The 25,408-nt window shown below is 60.6% G+C and overlaps 2 protein-coding genes across 4 annotated transcripts; both read right to left on the reverse strand.

Annotated features, from left to right (window-relative positions):
- Positions 1–6,034: 6,034 nt before the first annotated feature.
- On the reverse strand, positions 6,035–6,721 carry PRR18 (proline rich 18). The gene has a single exon (XM_054722528.1). It carries the CDS (start codon positions 6,707–6,709, stop codon positions 6,035–6,037), a length of 675 nt encoding a protein of 224 aa, XP_054578503.1. The 5' UTR covers positions 6,710–6,721.
- A 1,989-nt stretch (positions 6,722–8,710) lies between these two features.
- SFT2D1 (SFT2 domain containing 1) lies at positions 8,711–25,245 on the reverse strand. Of its 3 annotated transcripts, none has more exons than XM_054722525.1 (9): positions 25,234–25,245; positions 16,658–16,680; positions 15,514–15,600; positions 14,929–15,011; positions 13,913–13,994; positions 12,654–12,689; positions 11,795–11,853; positions 9,790–9,819; positions 8,711–9,138 (listed from the first exon to the last, which is right to left on the reverse strand). In XM_054722525.1, the coding sequence occupies exons 2-9, from the start codon at positions 16,665–16,667 to the stop codon at positions 9,037–9,039; spliced, it is 489 nt and encodes a 162-aa protein (XP_054578500.1). In that variant the 5' UTR covers positions 16,668–16,680; positions 25,234–25,245; the 3' UTR covers positions 8,711–9,036. The 3 variants fall into 3 exon arrangements, with proteins under 3 accessions (XP_054578500.1, XP_027988705.2, XP_008154900.2); XM_028132904.2 differs by lacking the exon at positions 25,234–25,245 and adding an exon at positions 20,819–20,838; XM_008156678.3 differs by lacking the exons at positions 16,658–16,680; positions 25,234–25,245 and adding an exon at positions 20,819–20,881.
- Positions 25,246–25,408: the final 163 nt, after the last annotated feature.

A 25,408-nucleotide genomic window follows, 5' to 3' on the forward strand; every position in this document is an offset into this window, starting at 1 on the left:
TCTCCACCTCCTTTCCTCCGGTCCTCGTGTGACCGTCTGTACTGCCTTCTATTTCTCACCCACAGGACACAGGCGCGGCCTGCTCCTTCCTCTCGTTGGAGATCTGAGGGCCCGTGCCGGGCGGCAGGCTCGATCCCTGGCAGGGGGCGTGCAAGGAGGCAGCCCATCGATGTTTGTTCTCTTATCAGTTTCTCTCCCTCTCCCTTCCTCTCTCTGAAAAATCAATTTAAAAAATCTATTTTTTTAAAAACCCACAAAACCAAACACTGCGCCGGGCCGTTCCCCCGCACAGGTGAGCACACCTGGGACAGAGGTGGCTGCAGGCGGACGGTCAGGCCGCTGCTCCTCTTTGTATTGCTTGTTCCAGTGCAGAGTGTTTCCAGGCTGAACGCAATCCTAGCTGCTCTCGCCCGCGCCGGTGAAATAATCTCTCACACCTGAGACTGCCGCCAGGCCCGTGGTTTCCTCCCGCGTCAGAAGGAGATGTGTGGGACGCTCTGTGCTCCGAAGCCTCAGGCTGACCCCCCGTTCTCTGCCACTGAGCCCACGGCTGCCCCCTGGCTTCCACTGTCTTGTTCTCCTGCACGCATGTGTGCCTGTGTGTGAGAGTGGGTTGTGTGTGTGCACCCGTGTGCATGTGTGTGTGCGTGTGTGTGTGTGTTTGGGGGTGGGAGGTGTGTTGCTGGGTGGCAGGGCCTATACTTGCCCAGTATTGAGGTTTTGGGGTTTCCTCTTTTTAAGAAATGTGTGGAGCCCTAGCTGGTTTGGTTCAGTGGATAGAGCATCAGATTGCGGGCTTGATCCCCAGTAGGGGACGTGCAGGAGGCAGCCAATCAATGATTCTCTCTCATCATTGATGTTTCTATCTCCCTCTCCCTTCCTCTCTGAAAGGAATAAAAGATATATTAAAAAAAAAGAAAAGAAAAGAAAAGAAAGAAATGTGTGGGTCTTCCCTTAGCATTTCTTAACCATTGACCCAAATGAGGGAGCTCTTGCTTATTTTGCTTCCTTGGGGTCCAGCTGACGGGAGATGGAGAAACGATGGGTTTCATTCCAGCCGCCCAGGTTCCATCAGAGGGAGAGGCCCGTCCTGAATCCCTGTGTGGTCTGCTCGCCGGTCCCCAGGTCCCCAGCTCGGCTCCCTCACCCCCTCACCCACTCACCCGCCTCAGCTTTCTCCGCTCCGAGGGTTACACCAATTAACTCACTGACCGCCTGGCGCCCCAGGCCCGGTGTGGTGTCCGCCTCTTACAGACCCTGACCCTTAGCACAGGGGTGAGCAGGCGGCTCAGCGGGGGCGCAGTGCGTGGACTGAGGAACAGGAAAGACACGGATTCCGTTGCTGACACCCGTTACCACCGACCCGCCTCCCTCAGCCTCCCTCAGCCCATCCCTCCTGGCGGCTGTTTGCATCCTCCACAGGTGCACTCACTGTTCTCGGTGTTAACCCCCTCCCACCCCTCGGCTGCAGACCCTGCCCCTCCACAAAGAACACAGGAAGCCCCGGAGTTACCGCAAATCCACGCCACCGCATCCGGGGACCTGCCTGCACGCCGGCTGTCCTGCGAGCTCGCGTGGCCGTGGCCGCGAGGGGAGGCTGAGGTCTCCAGGACGCGCACCTGTTCCCCGGCGCCCTCGGCCTCGCCCGCTCCCCCTCCCGCCTCCAGAGGGCGCCCGAGAACCGGGAGCCTCGCAGCTCAGCAGCCGGGTGTGCACCCTGGCTCCTGGGCAGAGAAAGAGTGTGACCCAGGACAGCATGGGTTTCCGTGTCCCGGGCGGGTTTCCAGCTGTCACGTGCTCCTCGGCCGTGGATGACAGGCTGCGTGAAGGGCTCACACACACGTGAACGTGGCTTCGGCTCAGAGCTGTGTCCGAACGTGCAGCTCAGCCTGGGCTCGAGCCGGCCCGGCTGCAGGTGCCCGCAAAGGCACGGGCTGGCTGCTGCCCCGACCGTGGCCCGGCGTCGGGATGAGGATAGAGGACGTTAGAGACCACGTGTTCCGTGTGACGTGCACTCAGGCCGCTCCTGCACCTGCTCCCGCAGGCCTGGCCTCAGCCCACAGAAACGTGCCGCGTGCGGCTTCCCGTGAGCTTCTCCGGTGACCTTTCGAGACTCGTGACCTCCTGAGCCACAGTCTCCTCCGGAGCACATCGGGTTCAGGGTCGGATGGTTTCCCTCGAAGGTGTGTTTACTCCACCGGGGAGTCAGCAGTTACCCCATCAGAGGCAAGACCCACCCTTCCTTAAGTCCCCCAAGTCTGAGTCAAATATACAGTGTGAGTGAGTTTATGGGAGCAATAAGGGCCGAATGAGCTTCAAATCTTTATATATATATATATATATGGTATGTTTTTATTGATTTCAGAGAGGAAGGGAGAGGGAGAGAAACATCAACGATGAGATAGAATCACGGATCTGCCGCCTCCTGCACGCCCCCTGCTGGTGATGTAGCACACAACCCGGGCATGTGCCCTGACCTCCTGGTTCATAGGTCGGTGCTCAACCACTGAGCCACCCGGGCCGGGCTCGAGCTTAATTAAGGGGGAAAGGTCACTGACGTCTCAAACACGCAGAAGCCGGGAGAGAACCCGTGGCCAGAAGCGGGGCTCGCCTGCCCCGCCGAGACCTCAGGGTTTCAGCACCACAGCCTCCTGGACAGCGCCCCTGCGGCTGCAAAGGCTGTGGGTTCCGGTGCAGACCTTTGGGTCCGGCCCTCGGGGCCTGCGTTCGCTCCCGGCCAGGTCCCAGCTCCTGGGTTCCGCGGGGCGGAGACTTGGTTCTGGGTGTCATTTGCACCACCTCCTCCTCTGCACGTGCGTCGGCAGTTCACCTTTGCTGCTCGTAGAACACGCGAGCGCGTTTGTGTCCATTGTCTGTGGAGTGGGCGTGCTTTCTAGGAGTGGCCAGGCTCCAAGCACAGCCAGGCGCCCTGAGGGAAAGTGACTTTCTTTTTTAATTAAAAAATCTTTATTGTTGAAAACATTGCAGAGGTCCTCCTTCCCCACTGACCTCTTCCAGCCGCTGGCCCTCACCGCCCACTGTGTCCACAGGCCCCGTGACGCTCATCATTCAGACGACACCCTCCCCTCGACGAGGCCACGGGGGGCCGTGGGCGCCGCAGCTGCCGGAGCTGGGACAGCTGTGCTGTAGGACAGACAGGCCACTGTTCGCGGTGATCTACCCCGAGATTTGGGGTTTGCCCCTCCGTCACCCCGGTGTTTCGCCGCAGGCCCTCTGAGGATTCAGAAGGGGGACTCTCTCTGCTTGAGTCCTGAAGGGGCCTTTGTCTGAGGCCCCGTCTGTGCAGAGCGGGCACTGTTCCAGGGCTCGGGCGCCTGGCTCTGCCAGTCAGCGCCCACGGCAGCTCCCCGGCCGGCCCAGTGAGGACGGCCCCAGCCAGCCCCGCGTGCCACGTGCCAGGCGCAGCCCCGCCCCGCCCGTTATTCACATTGACCTTCAGCCTCCGATGGCTGTGCCTGCCCCTTTGAAACTGCTTTTGGGGAAAGAAGGATGTTCTAGTGAGAGGACGGAAGTCCTTGCCGGGGCTCGGCGAGCCTCCTGCACGGCGGCCAGCACCGTGGCTGCGCGGCACCCATCTTTGCGAGTGTATTGGGAAACAGCTCCCATGGGGCTTTGGGGCCCAAAGCCTCATCGTCATCATATGTCATCATATCTGGTCATCGCTGAATGTTGACACCCGGTAACTGCAATCCCAGACACTGGGGTGGGCGCCCCGTGGAGACCCCCCAGGGTCGAGCTCTACGCCTCGGGACCCCGCTCTTCCCGGCCGGACTTTAGTATCTTCCTCAAGCAGAAAAGCCGGCACGGACCCGTCTTTCATTTAAACACCTACAGCGGCGGCACGGGGGCTCGGAGCGCCTCCTGGGAACAGGCCTCAGGCACCTGCGGAGCGACAGCAGCGCCCGGGCCGCTTCAAGTGGAGAACAAGGCACACGCACTCGACTCGCCAAATGCAGCGAGGACGGAGCGATCCGTGCCAGGCTGCGGCCGGTCACGAGGGCGGGGGGCGGGGGGGAGGAAGAGGGGGACGGAACCCGGAGAGAGAGGGGTGAGGGCAGGGAAACAAAGCAAGACACGGGGACCCAGAGGCAGGCCTGCGGGTGGAGAGGCCCACGCGCCCCAACAGCCACCGGACGGACGGGAGACGCCCAACAGCAGAGACGGGGAGGCCTCCAAAGCCATGACTTCAGGAAAGTGCCTGGCACTCGTTACTGTGACGATGGGCACACACCCGGGTCCCTTGGTTACCAGTCCGTGCACCACATGCAAATGAGACCAAGCTACGCCGCTGCCCCCGAGAGCTCAGTTCTCTCTCCGCTGGTGACCAGGGACCGGCAGAGTCCAGCCCCTCCCCCGGACGCACAGCTCTCGCGGGACAGGGGTCTCGGTGGCTCCCTCGCAGGACCGCAAGCTCTGCCTCTGGTGCTAGTGTGTCCAGTTCGGTGAGAAGCATGTGGCTCTCGGCGCTCAGAGGGGTCAGAAAAGACGGCCATTCGCCTGGGGCTGAGCCGGCTCCCACTGAGTTAAATGCGCCATGACTCCCTAGATCTGTGCCGAGGGGTGTGGGGAGAGGGATTAGCACGAAAATCTCCACATGGGAAATATAAAACTGGTTTTAAAACATGTAAGGCTGCAGTGTAAAATTTAATTAAGACTTGAGCCCCACCAGCGTCCCAGGAACCAGGAGGTCAGGGTTCAATTCCCAATCAGGGCACATCGATCCCCAGTAGGGGGCGTGCAGGAGGCAGCCCATCAATGCTTCTCATCATTGATGTTTTCATCTCTCTCTCCCTCTCCTCCCTCCCTCCCTCTGAAAACATATTTTCTTAAAAAACAATCTATTTTAAAAAAAATGACTCAACATATTAAAGTCGAACAACAAAGACATTAAACTAGTAAACATTACAAAGTAAGCCCAAAACTGAGGTAATGTTATTTTCCCATGACCGGTCTAATCTGATTATAACCATGTTTTCCTTCTCAACCTGAAATGGGTTAAATGTACTCAGATGCAAGGAGAGAGCACCCAGGAATCGGCCCCTAAAAGGCGGAGGAGTTTACCCTTTGCCCGAATAATAAACAGGAAGATTTCTAAAAATCACTACATTCGACCCAACAAGCGGCCTGTTACTGGCTTTCACCCGGCCCCCCACCCCACCCCGCAACTCCCCGCTTTCTCCATCCATCAGCGGCTCCTCCGCCCGATCTGCATCCGGCTAAGCTTCCTCCGTTTCCCCTCTGTTTGGTGACTTCCTTTCTGTGGCATAAAGATACTGTGTGAGCAGCCCAGCTCGTCATATGAAACCATGCATGTTAGCGAGGCTGCCCCTGGCTCCTGCCCACACCTCACCCCAGCCGCTGAGAACAGTCCCCCAGGGGCGACGTGTGCCAGCACGTGTCTGAGTGTGTGTGTGAGGGAGCATGTGCATGTGAGAGCATGTGTACGTGAGAGCATGTATGTGAACATGTATGGGGGGGGCTTGCACGGGCTCACAGTGGAGCGCCACCCGGAGCACCCAGCCAGGCTGAGCTGCGCCCACAGCCAGCCCCGCCCTCCGGGTGCAGGTTCCTGCACCGCCCGCCCCTCTGGATTGGACACGGGTTACCAGGCACCTCCAGGCTGCCCAGCCCCCACGCGTTTTCTATTTAGGAGAAACGCACTGTCCATGCGCCCCCATGTCCAGTTCCACAACAGGGGTCACCCTCCCTGTCCCCCGCCCCTCCTCTGATGCCCGGGAAGGGTCCTGGGGCTGCCGGGCCTGGGGGTGGAGGCCGCCCGGGCAGGAGGTGGGCCCCGGGGTCCAGCGAGGCTGTCCTGTCCCACGGGGCCCACCTGGCCCACAGGAGCCCAGGACCCGCGTGGCGGACGGCAGAAGAGGCGGTGTGTCCCACGAGGTCGCGCAGGTGGAGCAGAAGCGCAGGTGTGGCTGTGGGCACCGGGGACGCCAGGCCCTGCTCCCAGGGAGGCCCGGCGGGCGCAGGGGGGCCGGGGGCGGGGGCGGGAGGTCCCAGCTCACAGCGCGCTCAGGTGCGGCAGCGCGTCCAGGGCCGAGCGGTCCCGCGCGGCCGCCGCCGCCTCCACGCCGCGCAGCCACTCGGTGCACCTGCGCACCAGCCCCCGGTCCGGGGCCCCGGCCTCCTCCTCCTCGTCCTCCACGTCGTCGTAGCGGTGCCGGTCGTTGAGCAGCGACGCCTGGAGCGCGCGGCGCAGGTCCGGCCGCGGGTGGGGCGCCTGCGGGCCGCGGGGCAGCAGCGGGGCCGCAGGCCGGCGCGCGCCCGGGCCCCCGGGGTCGCCTCCCCCGCGCGGACCCGCGGCCTGGGCTCGGGCGGCGGCCGAGGGCGAGAGGGGCAGCGGGCGGGGCGGCGGGAGCAGCGGCCTCTCCCGGTGGCGCCTCTGGACCGGCAGGGCGGCCTCGGGGGTGAGGCGCAGGGGGAAGCGCACGGGGCCAGCCGGGGCCGGAGCGGGCGCGGGGGCCGGGCCCGGGGCGCGGCGGGCCGGGGGCCTCCGGAGCGTGGCCGAGGGCCAGGAGCGGGACGGCGGCGCCTGGGGCCGCGGCTTCTCCCCGGCGGCGGGCGGCGCGGGCGGGGCGCGGGCGGGCGCTGCCTTCCGGACGGCTCCGGGCCTGCGGGGCGGCGGGCGCGCGGCGGGGCCCCCCGGGGCCGGGGCGGGAGGCGGCGGGAAGGGCATGGAGCCCCCGAGCCTGCGGAGCGTCAGCGCCGGAGAGGACCCGGCGGCCCTAAGTCCCGGGCGCAGCCGGGCGCCCTCCCCGTCGGTGGGCGGACGGCCTCGTCCTCCTCCTCCCACCGCCGCCGGGCACTCACGGGGCTGGAAGCCAAGCCCCGTCCTCCCCTCCGTCTGGCCGGGCTCCTCAGGAGCAGGAGTGCGGCCGGGACGCCGCTCGCCCGGGTGTCCACCGGCGGCTGCAGCCAGGAGACCGGAGACGCGCCGGGACGGGGGCGGGCCAGGCGGACGGGGCGTGCGCTCGTCCTGGGCGGGCCCTGCGCGTCGGGGAGGTCCTCCGCGAGCTCCCGCAGCCACGGGGACCCCGGGGAGGCGGGCCGCGGGGACCCCGGGAAGGCGGGCCGCGGGGACCAGTGGGGACCCCGGGAAGGCGGGCCGCGGGGACCCCGGGAAGGTGGGCCGCGGGGACCCCGGGGAGGCGGGCCGCGGGGACCAGTGGGGACCAGGCACCGTGTGGATCGCTGTCTACGTTGACGCTGTCGTTTCAGAGCGAACACCCAGCTCCCCGCGGTGGGCACGGTGGTCCGTTACCTGATGGAGATCCAGGGGCAGGACGGAGGCCTGGCCTTTCCTGAGCGGTTCCTGGGGAGGCCATGTGGCTCCAATGAGAACAGCCCCCCGCCGGCTTAGGGCCTGGTTGTGGGGGGCAGAGGCTGGCTGAGTACCTGAGCGATGACAAGGCGACATCTGCAGTCCGTCTCAGCCCCCACCCCCACCCCGACCCCCACCTCCACCCCCGACCCCGGGGGCTCAGAGGTCACGGTTGAGTCCGGGGGGGGGGGGGGGGTGCGGGAGGCAGCCGGTGGCCGGTCCTCATTGGTGTCTCTCCCTCCCCCACTTCCTCTCGGAAATCAATAAAATATTTGTTTTAAAACTCAGTCGCAGGTCAGCAGCCCTGCTTCCCTAGACGTTCAATGGTGACATCTCCAAACACCGGCTGACCAAGCGGGGGGCTGGCTGTGCCCAGGGGAGCAAAGAGCGGTCAGAGGCGGGAGCTCAGATGTGCCCGAGCCAGCAGTCCTAGGGGCAGGGCACCCCCCCTCCCGCCCCCAGCCCCCTGGCCGGCCCACTGCACCCCGACTCCCCTGTGTTCCAGCCGAGGTGGCTACTGGGCCAGGACACCGGCAAGAGCCTTGCACCTCAGCGGGAGGGGCTGGGAGAGAGGAAGGTTTGCACCCCAATCTGTACCAGCACCCCCCAAACCATCCCACGCTCACACCTTCTCCCAGTGCAAATGCAGCTTCAAGACACCGCTCCAGCCGTCACTCAGACATCCTCCCTCCCACCCTCTCCCTGTCCCCCGGGTGGGGGTTGGGGTGGGAAGGGAGTGAGGGAGGAGGGCGACTGGGTGGCTCAGCCACTGCTTGGGTGAGTGCAGGGCAGCCCAGCCCCCAGGCCTCTCCAGGCTCTGAAGGCCCTGCACTGGCTCCCGGTGCTGCCACTCCCGCGCGGGGGCGGGGCAGGTGCGGAAGCAGTGGGGGGGCTTTGTCAGGAGTGGGGGCCCAGAGATGAGGTGGGAAGGGGTCAAGCACCATTGCCTGTGGGCACAGCCTGAGGGACCCGCAGCCCCGAGGCTTGCATGGACCCAGGTCAAGGCTGTGCGGGTCAGCGAGGGCGTCGCCCTGTGCAGTTCTCCGGGCCTGGTGGGGCCCTCCAGGGTCTCCTTTGGTGATGATCCCAAGACCTACCTGCTTCCCCCCCAAGGCTCTGGCTCTGGCCCTCCCCCCACACCAGGCTCCGGGGTTGCCCGGCCGGCTATTGACTCTCCCCACCGCACACCTGGACCCTCCTGGACCCCCTGCCTGCTGGGCTCAGGGGACCCCCGGGGCAGCGGGTCGCACCTAGATGTCTCCAGAGAACCCGCACGGAGCCCCGAGTCTCACTCAACTGAATCAAGGCTCTGCCCACTTAAAAGGTTGTAAATTTGATCCAAGAATGGGCTTATTTTAAAATTGTAAATATTTATATATTATTTTATTACATATAAGCAATTTTTAGTTTAAAGTAAAAACTTTCACATTTAAAGTATTTTTAAATCTTGACATTTTAGGAAAGCCTAAAGGTTCATGCAGCGGAGACTTATCCCTGAATATTCACAACTGAAACGCAGTTTAGGAAGGATCAAGAAAACGGCTACAAATCATTCCGATCGGCGCTGATCGGCCTCCGTGGGGGAAAGCACATAGTGACAGGATCTAGTGGCAGGAGCGTCACAGTTTACTCGGCCGCGGGTTCCGTGTGCTGGACGGCACGGCGGGAGGGTGGTCACCGGATCAGGAAAACTCCACCAAACCAACAGCCACTTCCAAAGGCTGTGCGGGTTCTGTTCTGGTTCTCAGCTCAGGAGAGAAGAGCAGCACTTCATGACGGCGTCCCTGGGGGAGGAATCCGGTCAGAATCTGCCTCAGCGCAGGCCGTCCCGACTGACCCGCTTCCTTCGCTGCTCTTATGAGGCTACAACCTCGCTGCTTTTCATACACAGCCGGCTTCCGGTTTACAAAGCAGCAAAGCTGCCTCCACGGCGCTGCCCTGAGCCCGCCAGGCAGGTCCCGCAGTCTGCTTCCCTCCACGACAGCAAGCCCACGCCTCTGGAGGGGACAGGGGCGGCGACCTCTGACCACAGGACAGACATTTCTACGGCTTAGAACTGCACTCACGTGTCAGACCTCCCTTTCTCACTAACTTCTCTTTAAAAAAATAGAAGAATTTGTTTTGCTGGAGTCTCCACGGCCTATCTAGTGACTATCTGCCGTCGTGGAAGGATCCAGAAGCTCTCATCCAAGTTGCTGGCAGCAAAGGTCCAGGCGACCGACCAAGCAGGAGTCCGTTCCCAGCCTCCCCGCTAACACGGTCACAACGGCGTCCCCTACACAAACTTCTTTTTATCCATCCCACTTAGAATATCGTTTCCTTTTGGGAAGAAAGTCAGCCTTCTAAGGCACAATTGGCTGTAAAAACTACTAAAACTGATGTATTTCTGCAAAGCTAACTGGAGGACCAGACACGGAGGGATTCAAAGAGCTCACCTTGCGTACGGGATGTACGACAGGCTGTACCTGCAAGAGAAAGTGCAGCTGCTGAAACGCAGTCTCACAACGCCGTTCCTGCGCCGTGCGGTACAGCAGCGCACGGCACAACCCCCCCAGCGGGACCCGGACCAGCAGCCCGGCACCCCTGGACCTTGTGAAAATGCACAGGGCTGGGCCCCCGCACCCTCCCGAGCCCCCCAAACTCTCTAAGCCACTCACGCCTGCCTTTTAAAGTTATCTATCTATCTATCTATCTATCTATCTACTATCTATCTATCTATCTATATATCTATATATGTAAAGAGATAATATGCAAATTAGGCTGGGACGCTGTAACGGTCACGACCAGCTCAGGAGGAGGGGCCGGGCGCAGGCCCAGAGCCTGAGAGAACAACAGACAGGGCGGCCCACGCCTGGCCCCGGAGCCGGAGGGAACAACATGCAGGGGCCGCAGTGGAGACACAAACCCCAGGGGGGCCCGGCCCCCAGCAGCCCTGCCTCTGCTCACGAGCTGCAGAGGAAAGACCTTTTCTGACTGCTCATTGGCCAAGCTTGCGGTATGTCATTTGCTTGGGTAATAAGAACCCAAGAAGGTGATCTAGGGTTTTTCCACCTCACTCCTGGAGGAAAAAACGAAGGTCCGCTGCTGGAGGGCTAAGAAATGTCATATCCAGTCCTACCCGGTTTGGCTCAGTGGATAGAGCCTCGGCCTGCTGACCACAGGGTCCGGGTTCGATTCTGATCAAGGTCATGTACCTAGGTTGTAGGCTCCTCCCTGGCCGGGGCCCAGGTCAGGGCTCATACAGGAGGCAACCAATCGAAGTGTCCCTCTCACATTGATGTTCTCTCTGTCTCTCCCTCTCTCTTCCCCACTCTCTAAAAATCAATGGAAACATATCCTCAGCTGAGGATAAAAAAAAAAAGAAATATCATATCCTATGAAAGAGACATCTTGAAAATGCCTGAAGAAAGTTGTCATTTTTTTGTGGTGAAGGGACTGGCACCTTCCCCTGATCAGCCCGGTCGCCTCCCGCAGAGGGAGGCCAGACTGCCGTTTAGGCCTAAGCCGTCAGTAGGACATCCCCTGAGGGATCCCGGACTGTGAGAGGGGGTGGGTGGGGCTGCGTGATTTCACGTGCTGGGCTTCTAGTATAGAAACTATCAAATGATTGAGAATAAAGTACATTCTCCCTTAGAAATAAATAAATCGTTAAATACAGCTGATGAAATAAAGAGCAACATAACAGAGAAAATGACTGGCAAATTCAATGTAAAATTCTACTTCACTGAGAGAAACCTCGTCACAGACCCCTTTGCAATGCAGGGCAATGCGTTTAACATTCGTTGATGGTTCACTTATGGGTGGAAACGGGCCAAAGGAAGATGACCCCAGGCTGGGTAAGAGCAAACAGGAGACTGAACACAGCTAACGGAGGGGCTTACTGGATGCGGCCCAGGCCATGAAGGCTCGGGGCCACGTGGGGGGGGGGGGAGGGGCGTGCCCGGCACACAGAGGAGCAGGCCCACAGCTGCTCCCACTGCTTCCTCAGGGAGTCGGCATCAGCGGGAACCAGCAGCACAGCACCTGCCCAGCGAGGGGCAGACCACACGCCCAGGCTCAGCATGACACGGCCCCGCTTCGTGGATTCCTGCGGCGTCACCTACGTCTTATCACTTCTTCACATCTCAGAAGACAAGTACAGGCACCTGGTGTGATTATACAAGACCCCTCCCCCACCCTGACACACACACGCACACACACACACACACACACGCATGCACGCACGCACGCCTCCCTGCCCGCCTGCAGTCACCACCAGGCCCAGGAAGTCCCAGGGGACCCCCTGCAGACTCAGCGACCGCACTCAGCGACCGCTCCGGAGGCCTGGCCCCACCGAGGCACACGCTTCCACCCCAGCCGAGCGCCCACGGCCTGCCAGGCCGGCTCAGAGCAGGTGCTCTCACGCGCAGGGAGCCGGACTTCCTGGCGGGCGAGACTTACCAGGTCATGGACAGGAACTGCAGGATGCAGAAGAGCAGGGCCAGCCCCTTCTTGTGCCACTGGCGCAGGGAAACAGAGCGAGTGAGGCTTTTCACACTCTTTCTCCACCTCCTGCAACTCCCTCCCTTCCCCAGTGTAAGCGGACAGCTCCCTTTACCAGGTCTAGCATGACCAGGTCACGGCGCAGCAGGTGTGAAACTTCACTACCGCATCCACTGATTTCAATCCTCGACACGCCTGGCATTGCGCCCACGCGCCGCGGCGGGCACGGGCTGCACCGCTGCCTCTCCCTGGTTAGGGCCTGGAGTCACGTGACCGTTCCCCCCTCGGGCCTAGTAGAGCTGAACCCTCCGCAGAGCTTACAGATCTTACTCAGTCTCACTTGCCCCTTTTCTTGAATTATTTTTTGAAGGAAAACTGCCTTTTACTGGGATCTTCTGGAATAATGCATAACAAACAGTTTCCATGATTTTTTGAAGATCCACTTTTAGAATTCCTTGTCCATTTTTAACTGTCACTTATTTACTTTCTATGTCATCTACTGCTCATAAATGAACGCTGCCAGCCCATTCCAAAGCCAGAAAGCAATTCCCCCGGGACATGAAACGGCTGTTAGGACGTGTCCTTTCCCGCCACCGGGACGTGGTGTCAGTCACTCTCCCGGGGCCACGGGCAGCAGCCCGACCGCAGTGAGGACCAGTCAGCTCTGCCCGTTTCCGCTGCAGAAGCCACGGCAGGTCTGTCACCAACCAGATGTCACCACCCACGTTAGGGACACCCCTCTGTGGTGAGTTTAAGGGCAGACCGTGAGCTCCTTCGAGGGAACCGCCAGTGGGAAGCAGGCGTGGCCCGTACTTACCCACAGAGCAGCGCACAGGGTAAGCACGAAACACACCTGGGGAGGAGAGAGCGCGGTGAGTGCGCGTCCTCGCAGAAGCTGGACGAGAAGCTCACGTCGCCGCCCCCGTTGGCGTGGATGCCACCACAGAGCACAGCGCAGCCAGGCCCCGCTCTGCAGTCCGCGGTGCCACTGACCGCAAAGGCGATGACCGCCATGCTCCCTGCACCCGGAAGCACCCGGAACATCCTCCGCCGAGTGCGCCCAGTGTCTGCAGAGGACTTAGTGACAAAGCTGCTCTCAGGGACACCTGCTTATGCTGATGCACAGCACCAGCAGGTGTCCCTGAGAGCCAGCGGGGTCAGCACAGCTGTGCCACATGGAGCCCCGGAGGCCTTCCCCCAGAGGGGCTCGTCACGCCCATCCCTGTGCCGGGGGCAGGGGCCCAAGGGGGGCAGTGACAGCTCAGTGACAGGCAGGAGGTCTGGAGGTGGAGCCAGGCGAGAGCCCAGCTCTGACGCCCACTCGCCGGGTGGTCTGTCAGCCCTCCGGTCTGGACCTCGGTCTCTTCTCTCTGAAAGGACAGCAGCTGCCCACCTGCTCTCTAGTCTGGAGGAGGGAGAAGACACACTTTACCCTGAAAACATTTCCTAACTTACAAATCTGCAGACGGTGTTTAAAGAGCCGGTTAAGAGCAAGGACAAAGCAGCTGTGCTAACATTTCAGTCCAGCAGCTCAAGGGGGAGAGCGCTGCGGGAGACGCAGGACAGCACGTGGGACAGGCTCGGCGGAGAGGGCGCGGGTTCCCTCTGCCCAGCACCCAAAGCGACGATCCGTGAACACCCCACAGGCATGACGAAGAAACTAAGTGTCTCTACACAAACGCCCAAAGACAGGAGAGCCCTGAATTCAGTGGACCGATGGCAGGGACAGCCCCCAGCTAGCGCCGCCTGCTGCTGGGAGTGTGTCAGCCAGTGACGGAGGGACAGCGCCAGGGGACAGGCCACCAAACGACTGCCAGCCCCCCCCCCCAAGAGCGCCCACAGCAGCCCCCCAAGAACGCGCGTGGCTGGACCATGACACGCAGCAGCTCGGACTCCCTTCCCTGGAGCCGCCACGTTGGGCCGATCCTGTGGGTGACACTGCATCACCCACCCGGCCTCCGTCACCATCACACGCCACAAGAGAAACGGGACGACAGACTGACGGAAAGACGGCCGTGGGAGGAGAGACAACAATGCCGCAGTCCTTCCGCGGAGCCCCCGCCGCGCGGTACTCACAAGCATGATGACGGTGGCGAGCAGCCGCGTGGTCTCGAACATCTTCTTCAGCTGCCTGACGGGGCCCATCAGGAAGCACGTGCTGAGGGAGAGAACGTGCTGAGGGGCCCGGCCGGCCCTCACGGTCACGCCTAACGATCTCTAAGTCCGCTCGGCTTTCCTGAACACCGAGGGAACCCGAGTCTCCCAGGCGACGTGAGTGCCCCTCTGGAGCTCCAAGCGAACCAGGAGCCCCCGCGGCCTGAGCTGACGCCATCGCCACCACTTCCTGTCCGGGCTGGTCCCATCGGACCAACGAGAACCAAGAGGAACAAGCACGGGGCGGAGGGCACAGCCCGGCAGCCACGCTGAGACTGCCACACAGCTGCTCAGACCCGGCGGGGCGAGCGGCAGGCGCGAGCCGGGAAAGCTGGCGGAGCTCGGCCTTGGCGCACCCGCCTTCACTGGACAACACCTCTGACCCAGAAAGTTCCTGAGAAAGACGGTCCCCTCGGAAAGCCAAGTGCACGAACGCGGGCTCATAAATCTGACCCCAGCAGACACCAGCACGCCCAAACACGCGCCCGAGATGCTCCAAGAGAGTCCAGCAGTGGACACCCCGCGCCTCTGCGCCCCCGCCCCGACGCCCTGCACGGCCCATGAGACGCAGGCTTCACGAGAGCAGGCCCTGGGCTCCGGAGCCCTGTCTGGGGGAGCCTGCCCCTCACGCACTAGGCACATCCCCAGCTGGACATGGGGCCTTATACAGCAGTGCCACCTCCTAAACGGGCAAAGAGGCCCTGGCACACAGTGGGGCCCCAGGGCTGGCTCTTCCTACCAGGGACCTCTCATGGCAGCTGGACACCACACGCAGCAGGAGTCAGTACACACTCATCACACGAACACGGACTTGTGGCTGAATTCACAGGATGTCAGAGCCAGAGACATACGTCCTGCTAGGAAGGTGTTTGTTGGGAAGGAAACTCGTGATGACGACAGCAAATAAAGAATCCGAGAAGCCGAGCGTGTGCACATACCTGGCTAAGGCAGCAATGTTCCCGAAGGTGTAGAACACGGCGAAGAGCTTGATGCCCCCGGGGAGCCACAGCAGGCCCGTGCCCTGCGTGAAGACGGGAGAGGTACTTAGGTTTCCCACGGTGATGGCTTCACGCGAAACGTGCTACCAGAGTAGTGATGTGAACACGTGACGCATGAGTTGTAAGCATAAGTGCGCTCGATACATGTCATTTTTAAAAGTTAATTTCAATGTTACTTGCTAATTTGAATCTTGGGTCTATCATAAGTACAGATAACTGAAGCACAGCACAACTTCCTTTGTACATGTGGGTAAATCTCAGTGTACTTAAACTCCTTTTAAAGTGAGTTAAAAAGGTAATTAACATCTAAATTACCGACTCTGCAGCTCCTTTATTTAACTTTAAGGGAATAGTAATCGGTAGCCCCCAATGTTAACTTCTGCATCTTTGCACTGATCTCTGCTCTTCCTTCAAGCGACTAACTAGGTCCCATCCCAGGCTCAGAGCCATCCGGACAAAGCAGGCTGCTCTGCGCCAAGCCGGCCACAGAGCAGAAATGACCACGCGACCCGCGCCTTCACTCACGAGGATGGAGAAGAAGATGCCGCTCACGAAGCAGATGGCAAACCACTTCAGCCTGGTGTTGAAGCTCAGCGAGGAGGCGTCCAGGACCTGGGAGGAGGGGAATCAGAAGCGCGTTTGGGCCCCACACACCACCCGGTTCTTCACACTAACTCCAGGGCGTGGTCCCTCGAACCCAGTGTGGACGTGTGTGTCCTGTGCAAACGGCAGTGCCGTTTAACAGCAGGAGGACCCACGCTGGTCAGGGAAGCTCGAAGGTGGCCTGGGACCAGGCGGCCCTGAGGAACCACTGCATCTTGGCAGGTGTGATACCAGGACTGTGCTCAGGTTAGACAGCACATCACTGCGACACGGACAAGGTGACACCAAGCGTAAGACAGACGGTAAGACACAGGGCGCCTGAAAAGCAGAGGGAAGGTGCAACAAGACGGGCAAACTGCTGGCAAATGCCGAGGCTGGTCGTGGGCACACAGGGCTCACACCGCCGCCCAGCACCTGTCTAGGTTGCTGAGATGAGGTGCCCCGCGGGAAGGGAGGGGCTGGAGAGGGCGGCCTTCTGGAACCTTCCTCCACCAGCGGCTCAGAGCCTGGAGGCTGGGGGCACACCGGCCTGATGATGGGGACCTGCACAGCCAGCAGCAGTGTCTGCCATTAGACACCCCTGACTGACAGCCTCCACTGTAAAGTGTTCACTGCAACAGCTCAGGAGAGCCTGCATCGCCCACCAGCACGTTATGAACAGTTATTTGTTCTAGAGCAGCGGTCGCCCACTGGGGGTCTGCGGACCACTGGCGGCCCGTGAGGTCCAAAAGGTTGGCGATTCCTGCTCGTCGCGCAAGGGCTAACACCGTGGGGGAAGCAGAGACGCCTGCGCACGTGGTAAGGCGGACAGTGCGGCATGCAGTGACCATGAGCGGGCACTCGGTTACCACGGGCACTAGTAACACGTAGCTTCCCGATAAGGCAGGGACAGGACAACAGCTCCAAGAAACTAGAAATATACGTAAGAATTTACACACCAAACTTTAAATGTCTAACTTACAGCACATACTTAAAAACAAACTGCGTATAATGTATTTCCAAGAATAATGAAGTAAAAACAAAGTTTTACATGCAAAAGCTCAAATACCTTTGGCTACGACCTTACCTGAGTCCATTAATCTGTGAATCCTTACGTAGCATGAAAGTAGATAAAAACAACTGAATAAGGATTCTGTCAAAGTAACACCCATCACTTTTAACCCATTTTATTTTGTTTTTGTTAATCCTCACCCGAGGATATTTTCCATTGGTTTTTAGGGAGAGTGGAAGGGAGAGGGAAAGACGGAGAGAAACACATTGATTGGTTGCCTCCTGCACGAGCCCTGACCAGGGCCTAGGCTGGGGAGGAGCCTGCAACCAAGCCTGCCTTTTACCGGAATTGAACCCGGGACCCTTTGGTCCGAAGGCCGACGCTCTAACCATTGAGCCAAACCAGGTAGGGCACTTTTTAAACCACTTTAAATACTTTTTAAATGTTTAATTCAGACATTCTTGTTTCCAGCAATGTCATCTGTTTATAGCAAAATTGGTCGCTGGATTTTAAACAAAAAATGAACTTGCCTATAAAACCATCTGAACGTCATTCTTTCTGATCCAGAAGAATCCCCATCAAGTGTACTTTAACCACACGGGGACTAAAGGAACTGAAACCCTGAAGACCGCACTGGCATGGGGGGCGACCCACTGGTTCCTACAAACACGGGAGGGTCCTAGGTAAGAAGGACTTTAACGGGCAGTGAGCCCACAACCGTGTGAGAAGGCGTAACAAGAGCAGAAAGGCGTCATTTCACTTCTGTACGAGTCTGAACCGCCGCTGTTGTGCGGTCAGTTGCCGGTCTGCCACAGCCCTTCACTCCTCTCACATGCTTTTCTGTGCCGTAGGCATGCTGCCTTCTCCGTCTCCCCCGTGATGCAGTGAGCAGGCAGTTAGACCCACAGGAGCAGAGCGGGAAGGACAGGCATGGAGGTCACCCGGGGGAAATCCCCCCATCGTGCCTAGCAACGGGCAAAACCGGGAAAACCAGGACCCCAGCGACCTTTCCTCCCCAGCATATGGCTGGGCGTGCAGTTCCGGCCCCGCCCTGCCCCTGCCACCCCCCCCCCCCCGCATGCTGTTGGTCACGGTGGGCCTGGGGGAGGGGGGGGGGCAGGAGCCCTTCCTCCTGCAGAGCACGTGGCACAGCCCGGGACCAGCACGGCCATCACACAGCGGTGAAAACAGCGCAGCCGGCTTTAGGGAGAAGCCGGGAGACTGGCGCTACCACAGGGCACAGCTGTGCAGGCCAGGGCCTGGCTCCGGCCACCTGAATAAAGGGGACACGGTGGCCTCAGCTAATGAACACACGGGCAGTGTTCCTGCAGGTCCTCTTTCAAACCCCGTGCGTCCGAGAGAGACAGGTGGGAGCGAGCACAGCAAACAGGTCCTCTCCCGGGCCCGCCTTACTCGGAGGCTCCCACGCTAACGGCCACCCGGTGCCTTGGAAACGGAGGCCATGGGTGGGAACGCCGCACTGCTGGCCGCTACCAACCAGCAAGCCCCGCTCCAGAACACCTCTCCCCTGCCCTGGATCACTGCCCTGGATCACTGCCCTAGCTCCCAGCCTTAGGTCCAACCCTTGGAGGCCCTCAGGGAACTGACCGGCTTCTCCCCTCGTCAATGGTGAGCCCTGTTCTCTGGGAGACCATCTCCACCAGCCCGAGACCTGCTGAAGCGCTTCCCACCTTAACAAGGAAAACTTTTCTTTGACTTCACCCTCCAGCCTCTGCTGGCTCATCCATCCACGCACCCACCCACCCTCCCACCGATCCACGCACCCATCCATGCATCTCCTACTGAGTGCTCCCAGGTGCCTGCTCCGAGCGCTGGGGGAGGAGCCTGCCTCCCGGTAAAAGGTGTCGGGAGGCCGCCCTGCCTACAGCACACCTGGCGTCTGCGAGGAGCTGCAGCGGAGGACGGGGCCCTGGCCCTCCCGCCCCTTCCGTATCTCAGCCCCACGCCCTCACGCCTGGGTCTCTTCACCCGAGCCCTGGACAGACGAAGCTCCTCTCCCATCGAGCCATCGAGGCCTCTCACAGGGGCGAGGGGACCCTGAAGATACTTTTCTCCTCTCTGACCCACTCCCCCTCCCCCCTGACCTCAGGGTTCATAGAACTGCCCACTTGGTTTTGTCCAGGGCTTCCTCCCCCCACGGTGAGAGGACACACGTCTTCCCTGATCTCCCGGGACTCCGACCAGTGCCATCGCGTGGGGACAATGGAACGGGGGGGGGGGGGGGGGGGGGCAGCAGGCTGAGGGAGCCCTTCCACTTTGGCTTGTTGCTTAACTGGCTTCTCTCCCATTCGGCTGAGCTCCTGACCCTGGGAAACGCAGGAAGGCCGCCGTCCTCACACCAAGTGCCCACACCATGCCCATCAGGGGCAGTAAGGGCCGTGAAGAGAAACTCAGCCGGTGAGGTGGAGAGCAGGAGGGAGGGGCCGCTCCGATGCAACCTGGGCGACATGGACGCTCTCAGAGGCCTTCCTGGGACCTGAACGAAGCAGGGGTGCACAGAGGGAGAGCCCCTCCCCCTCGTTCTACCAAACCTCCCCCAGCCGTTCCTCCACTCGCTCTCCAGAAACGGGCGCTGGTCACCTTGCCAGATCCTGGCTTCCACAGAGCCAACCTGGGAAGGCCCAGTGGGCACACCCTCCTTGGCACATGCCAGGCACGTCCTCCTTGACCAGTCGAGCTCCACGCCTCACCCCTCCCAGGACTAGAACCCTCCAGAGCAACAGCAACTTCCTGTCCTTCAGTCCAAGGAACAGCGAGACTCCAGTCTCCTTCCCGCCCCGCCGGACACTAAACCACTCCCCTCCCCCAGCTCCAGACAGCGCACGTGGCTCCTCCCGGGTCTCCTCGGCATCCGAGTCCACAACCGAAAGCAGCAGCTAAGGCACCCCATTACCTTCTCCCTAGACTGTGGGCTCAAGGCAAGCGGCTCCATCACCTCCAGGTCCCCAACGTGCAGAGCTGATCGGCCCAACAGAACTTTCCACAAGGGGGTGTGCTGCTCACCCACTGTCCGGTGCCGCAGCCACCGCATGTGCCTGCTGAGCCCCCGAAGTGTGGCAGGTGTAACTACCGTGATCACAATTAGTGCAAGTGCAAACAGTCACGTGTGGCTGTGGCCATGGCCAATGCACAGCACAGACTTAGCACATGAATTGGGGGCACAACCGCTCAATGAGGGAGCTGGTGACACGTTCCTGCCACGCTGGCATTTCTCCTATTAGGACTTGAGGGTTCCTGCATTACACTGATTCGAAAACTGGTTAGTTCCCTGAGAGCTGATGCTTGTCTTACAGTTTCTAAACCCGCCCGGGGCCCAGGACCCCGGCCACAGATGTGCTGAGCCACGGGACAGGGAAGGGAGTTAGGACAGGGAAGGGGGCAGACAAAACATCCTCACACAATCCTGCCGACTTTCCATGCCCAGTGGCAGGAATTGGTGACAGGCAAACAGGAATTGGTCAGCATGCAACTCACAAAAAACACTTAGGAAGCAGTTTCGCTCCTATTTTTAACTCTCGACAGAGGAAGTAACCTTATCAAGTCCCGCGGGGAGGTGGACACGAGGATTTTAAATCTCTTATCAGGCTCTGCCCGATCGATCAGGCAACTTCAACTCAGCAGCGCCCCTCCTTCCTACAGACAGCGCCCCTCGCAGCAGCTCCCTGACGCCCGGGCACTCGGCGGCAGCTCCGGGGCAGGGCCTGCACCCCCTCCGCCGCACAGCCCCCAGCGCACACCCGCGCCCCGCGCCGCGCAGGCACCCGGGCGGAGCGGGTCGGGGCAGCGCGGGGCAGACGGGCAGCAAACGGGCCCTCAGGACCGGAAGCCCAACGGGGCGTGTCTCAGCGAGCCTCCGCGCACCCACCAAAGCCTGGGCGCCCCAAACCCTGCGGGAGCAGGCGGAGCCCTCCCGCAACCCAGGTGCGGGCAGTGCAGGCCCCGCCCCACCCCCGGCCCGGCCCCACCCCCTGGGCCCGGCCCAGCACCCACCCCTGGGCCCGGCTCAGCACCCACCCCCTGGGCCCGGCCCAGCACCCACCCCTGGGCCCGGCCCAGCACCCACCCCCGGGCCCGGCCCACCTCCTGGCTCGGCCCCCGCCCCCCCCCCGAGCCCCCGCCCCACCCCCGGGCCCGGCCCAGCACCCACCCCCTGGGCCCCCACCCCCCCCCGGCCCCCCCGCCCCACCCCCGGGCCCGGCCCCGTCCAGCACCCACCTGCGCGGTCAGGCCCTGCTCCTCGTCGTCCTGGCCGCTCAGGACCCGCCGCAGTTTCTCCATGGCCGCGCTCCGGGCCCAGCGGCCGACACTCGTTGCCGGGCCGCCGAGAACCCGGAACCGAAAGCCCCCGGGCCGACCGGAAATCCGGGTCCCCCGCTTCCGGCGCGTCCCGAGCGGCCACCTTCGCGGCGCACGCATGCGCGCTGCGGCTCTCCGCCCTCGCGGGGCGCGCTCCGCGGCGGGGTCATCCACGCCGGCCTCCGTTTGCTAACCGGGGAGTGTCCGGTGCCCGGCCGTGGTCTGTCCGTCCGGCGTCCTCCGGGCGGGCGGCCGGGACGTGCGTTACGGAGAAAACGCGCGAAAGGGGCTCCCTCCGGCCGCGGTGCGTGCGGCTGCCCCGAGGGCGATGCTGAGGCGGCAGCAGCGTGCAGTGAGCGAGGTGCCATCGAGCACAGGACACAGGTCACAGGTCACAGGACCCAGGACGGGGCCTGCGCCTCCCGGAGCGAGTTCCGCGTGGCTGGTGCGGGCCGCCTGCCCTGCGGGTGCCCAGGACGCGGTTTGAGACGAGGAGCCGCTGCTGTGGGAGGGTGTGTGCTTGCTGCTCTGGTCCCGGCCCCCTCCCAGCCCAGGGAACCGCCTCAGCCGGCTGTGCCTCGTGCCCGCAAACCTAGAAGATCTAGTAGCTTCTCTCCCTCTCCTGCTTCTCGGCTGGGGAGCCTGCCGGAGCCAGGGCCTTGGCAAACAGGCAGCGCAGGCACAAAACCGGAACCGAACTCGGGACCCTTCAGTCCGGAGACTGACGCTCTATCCACTGAGCAAACTGGCTGGGGCTGCACCACATCTTCCTTCCCACAATACGTTTGCACACGTGTGTACATGCAGAGACTCACATGTTTGGCCAGACCACCCGCCGAGAGGCTGAAATCGGGATCCCACCAAGAGGCCTCTGAAGCTCGGTTCTCCGGGCTTGAAATCCTGCTCCCGCACCGCCTGGCCCACCCAGCTCCTGCCAGCTCCCCTGGACCTGGGGTCTCCCCTCGCCTTCCGGACCCACTGAGACAGGGCCGCACCGCTGCCCGGGGCCCTGCTACTGCTGTCCATCCCGAGCGGAGCCTCCAGCTGCTCAGCCAGCTTGCCTGGCCAGTCAGTCATCCCGCTCAACTGCTGACCAGGCACAGGGCCTGGCACGTGACAGAAACTCAGCAGGCGCTTCCAGCACGAGTGCATGAGCAACAGGAGAGCACAGCAAAGAAGCCGAGACATAAATCCCCTCCCCATGGCCACTGGGTTTGTTGTAGGAGAAAACAAGTCTTGGTGTCAACTCACAGTTATTGCTGAGGGAGTCCCGGGTGGCAGCTGCCCAGGCTGACAGGTGGGCACACAGATGCCAGAGAGCAGGCCTGCCCCGCCCTGTGATGGGACTGGCCGGGAACACAGGAAATTCTATTCCCTGGTGCGGCCATTCCCCAAATGCTACAAGGATCTCAGCTGCGTGCCCTGCGAGTCCTTCAGCCCTTTACATGGTTTTCCTGGTTTCAGCGTGGACTTGTGACTGTTGCTTGTAACAGAGGGACGTGGTCTCCCTGTCGAGACAGGGTCCTCTTCTCCCAGCAAAGAGGGGTGTCGTCCCCCAGAACAGGCCGCATGAATCCAGGTCCCGCGTCTTCATTGCTTTTCCTCTTCACGGGTTCCCAGAGTCTAGCCCCACATGATCCAGTAGATGCTCCGGGAACATTTTCCCCATGAGCGAATGAGCAAAGGGCTGTAACTCCAGAAGTTCACTGGGCATTATCTTGTCTGTCCCCTTAAAAACCAAAAACGGAAACCAGGGCCCAGGGACCCTCAGTGATGTTCTTGCAGTCTCATAGCTGGTGAGGAGCTGAGCCAAGGGCTCCCAGGTGAACAGAACCCTCGTGACCAGAGACTTGCTCCTCTGGACCGGCCTGGGGGGAGGCGGGAGGACTAACCTGCAGGCCGTCTTCCTGACGTGAAAAGTCTCTGCTCACCTGCGTTTCCCACTCAGAAACATTTATGGAGGCAGGAGGCAGTTAAGGGCAGGTGTGGGTTTGTCTTTGTGGGTTTTTTTTTTTTTTGCATCGGGGTCATTTATTAATCATATCTATAGAGGGGTTGATTAGACAAAAAAACAAAAAAAAAAACGGTTTTATAGTCTAAGGCACTTTTCTCAGCCTGCCCTGCCCCGACAAGCAATCTGGGAGAGCCGTGAGCTTTTTGTCTTAGCTTCCCATGTGTGTGGCAGTAGATGCAGGGGGTGTTCTCCTAAGGAGACTGTGTTTTTATTTAAATACTAGGAGCCCAGGGTGCAAAATTGTGCGAGACCCAGGACCCACAGTCCCGCGGCTCGGCGGGACCCAAAAACCCACCCACTGCCCCGGCGGGACCCAGAAATCCATCGGTGCCTCTGGTCAAGTCCTCCAGAGTCAAATCCCCGCCTACCCTGCGCACGCAGCCTCCTGATTGGTCGTGATGGCGTGATGGTGTGACAAGCACGGGCTCTTTATATAATAGAAGATATTTTGATTTCAGAGAGGAAGGGGGAGAGAGAGAGCATCAATGATGACAGAGAATCACTGACCGGCTGCCTACTGCCCGCCCCACACTGGGGATTGAGCCGCAACCCCAGCATGTGCCCTGGTTTGTAGGTCAATGCTCAACCACTGAGCCACACCTGCTGGACCGAAGTGTGTTTATGGTCCTTACAGAAACGAGGTCAACACGGACCTAGGGCAACATTCCTCATTTCAGCTTTTGAATCCAATGAGGCCACAAGGTGGCGCAACTTTGCCACAAAATCATTTCAAACCTGGGGAAGGGCCAGCGAGGAGCTGCGGGAGGAGGGGCAGGTGTGCGGGCTCCCGTTCTCCCTGGAGTCTACCTGCTCCTGGGAGCCCAGGGTGCAGTCTCTTCCTGCAGCCCCGGGGCGGTCCCTGGGAGACCTCAACTCGCACTGGAAGGGCTGTTACCCCTGCAGATATGTGATGGCATCGATTTCATCGGGGAGTGTTTTATTGCAAACTCAAAATACGCAATGTTTGCTGAAACTGACAGGAGTCTTCCCTCGCAGTTCTTGCTCTACCTCTTCCCAGACTCGCCTGTAGTCGAACGCAGCCCCGTCCTGCCAGCAGCCGTGTCCCCCGCCTCTCCTCACCCCCCCCCCCCCCCCATGAGACAGGGCCCTGCAGGCTCTAAGAGGCATCGGTCTACACCTCTCCAGGTCATTTCCTGACAGTGTGCAGAGCGCAGGCGCCGAGCACCCGTCCGGGGCCTCCCCTAAGAGGACGCTGCCCTGTAACATTGGTAAAAACACTGCCAGTGCGCGTGCCGCCGCTGACTTCTCATCTCGCGTTGTGGGCATACGACCAAGTCCCGATCCTTGTCTGAGGCGGTGAGAGCCCTCGACTGCCAACAGAAACTTCTGCGTGAAGAGCTTGCATCGCCATAGGTCGCCTCCGCTCCCTGTGCAACCCTTCCATCTCCTTAAACCTCACCCCTCAAGGCAAATGAAACACTGCCTCACTCAGGTGAGGAGAAGGGTACCTGAGAGAATTAGGTGAATTTATAAGATGTTAGCCTTGGTATGAAAATACATAGTATGGTAGGTGAAGATTTGGCTATCACTTTTATTTAAAGAGAAAAGTTGTAACTTAAAAAGAGGCACAAGATAAAACTTTCACATCAGGACAAGACTGAAAATGTAAACTCTGTAGGTGGTAACAGTACCAGGAATTAGAGAGTAAAAGGCAGAAGGGATTGGTTTGGCCAGAAGTCCTCGGCGCAGACAGAGTGACGAGGACTGACGCTCGGAGACGGAGCTGCTCAGGGGGCCCCATCGCTCCGACTGCCCCGGAGGCAGACCTCCGGGATCTGTGCTAAGGACACTGCCAGCAGCTGCCGCTTCGCTTCTCGGAACTTCTGACAATTGTAGCCAACTTCCCTCGGGAAAGCGCTTACGTAACAGAGTCGACGGTTACCTTCCGTGCACTCAGAACCATTACTAGGAACTTGCGTGCTTCAGACCCTGAATGGGAGGAAGCAACGCCACTCTGGCACCAAGAGCCCGCGTGGTGGTGCAAGGACCCGGGGAAGGGCTTCGTGTTGGGGTCAGGCAGGCAGTGGGCAGGAGGCCTCCAGCTGGTGTGGGGACAAGAGGAACTCTCAAAAGATACCCACGTCTCTAGGAGACGGAGCTCGGCAAACCCCAGGAGACAGAGCAGGAGGAGCTGCCCAGGACCCCCTGCCGCCCGGCAGCTGCAGGAATGACACATGAGCCAAAAGAATAAGAAGCGCAGCTGATGAACACACATTAACCTGCTGGGTGGCTCACGTGGTTGGAGTGCCATCCTGTACACCAACAGGATGCGGGTTCGATTCCTGGTCAGGGCACATACCTGGGTTGTGGATTTGATCCCTGAGCAGGGCATACAGGAGACAATCTATCGATGTTCCTCGCTTTCTCCCTCCCTCTCTCTCTAAAATCAATAAAACGTATCTTCAGATGAGAATTTAAAACAACACATTACGTCTATAAAAACTCATGAGTCTATTATCACGCTCAAGAGGAAA

This window comes from Eptesicus fuscus, chromosome 10, assembly GCF_027574615.1.
Source record: "Eptesicus fuscus isolate TK198812 chromosome 10, DD_ASM_mEF_20220401, whole genome shotgun sequence".
Taxonomy (NCBI): domain Eukaryota; kingdom Metazoa; phylum Chordata; class Mammalia; order Chiroptera; family Vespertilionidae; genus Eptesicus; species Eptesicus fuscus.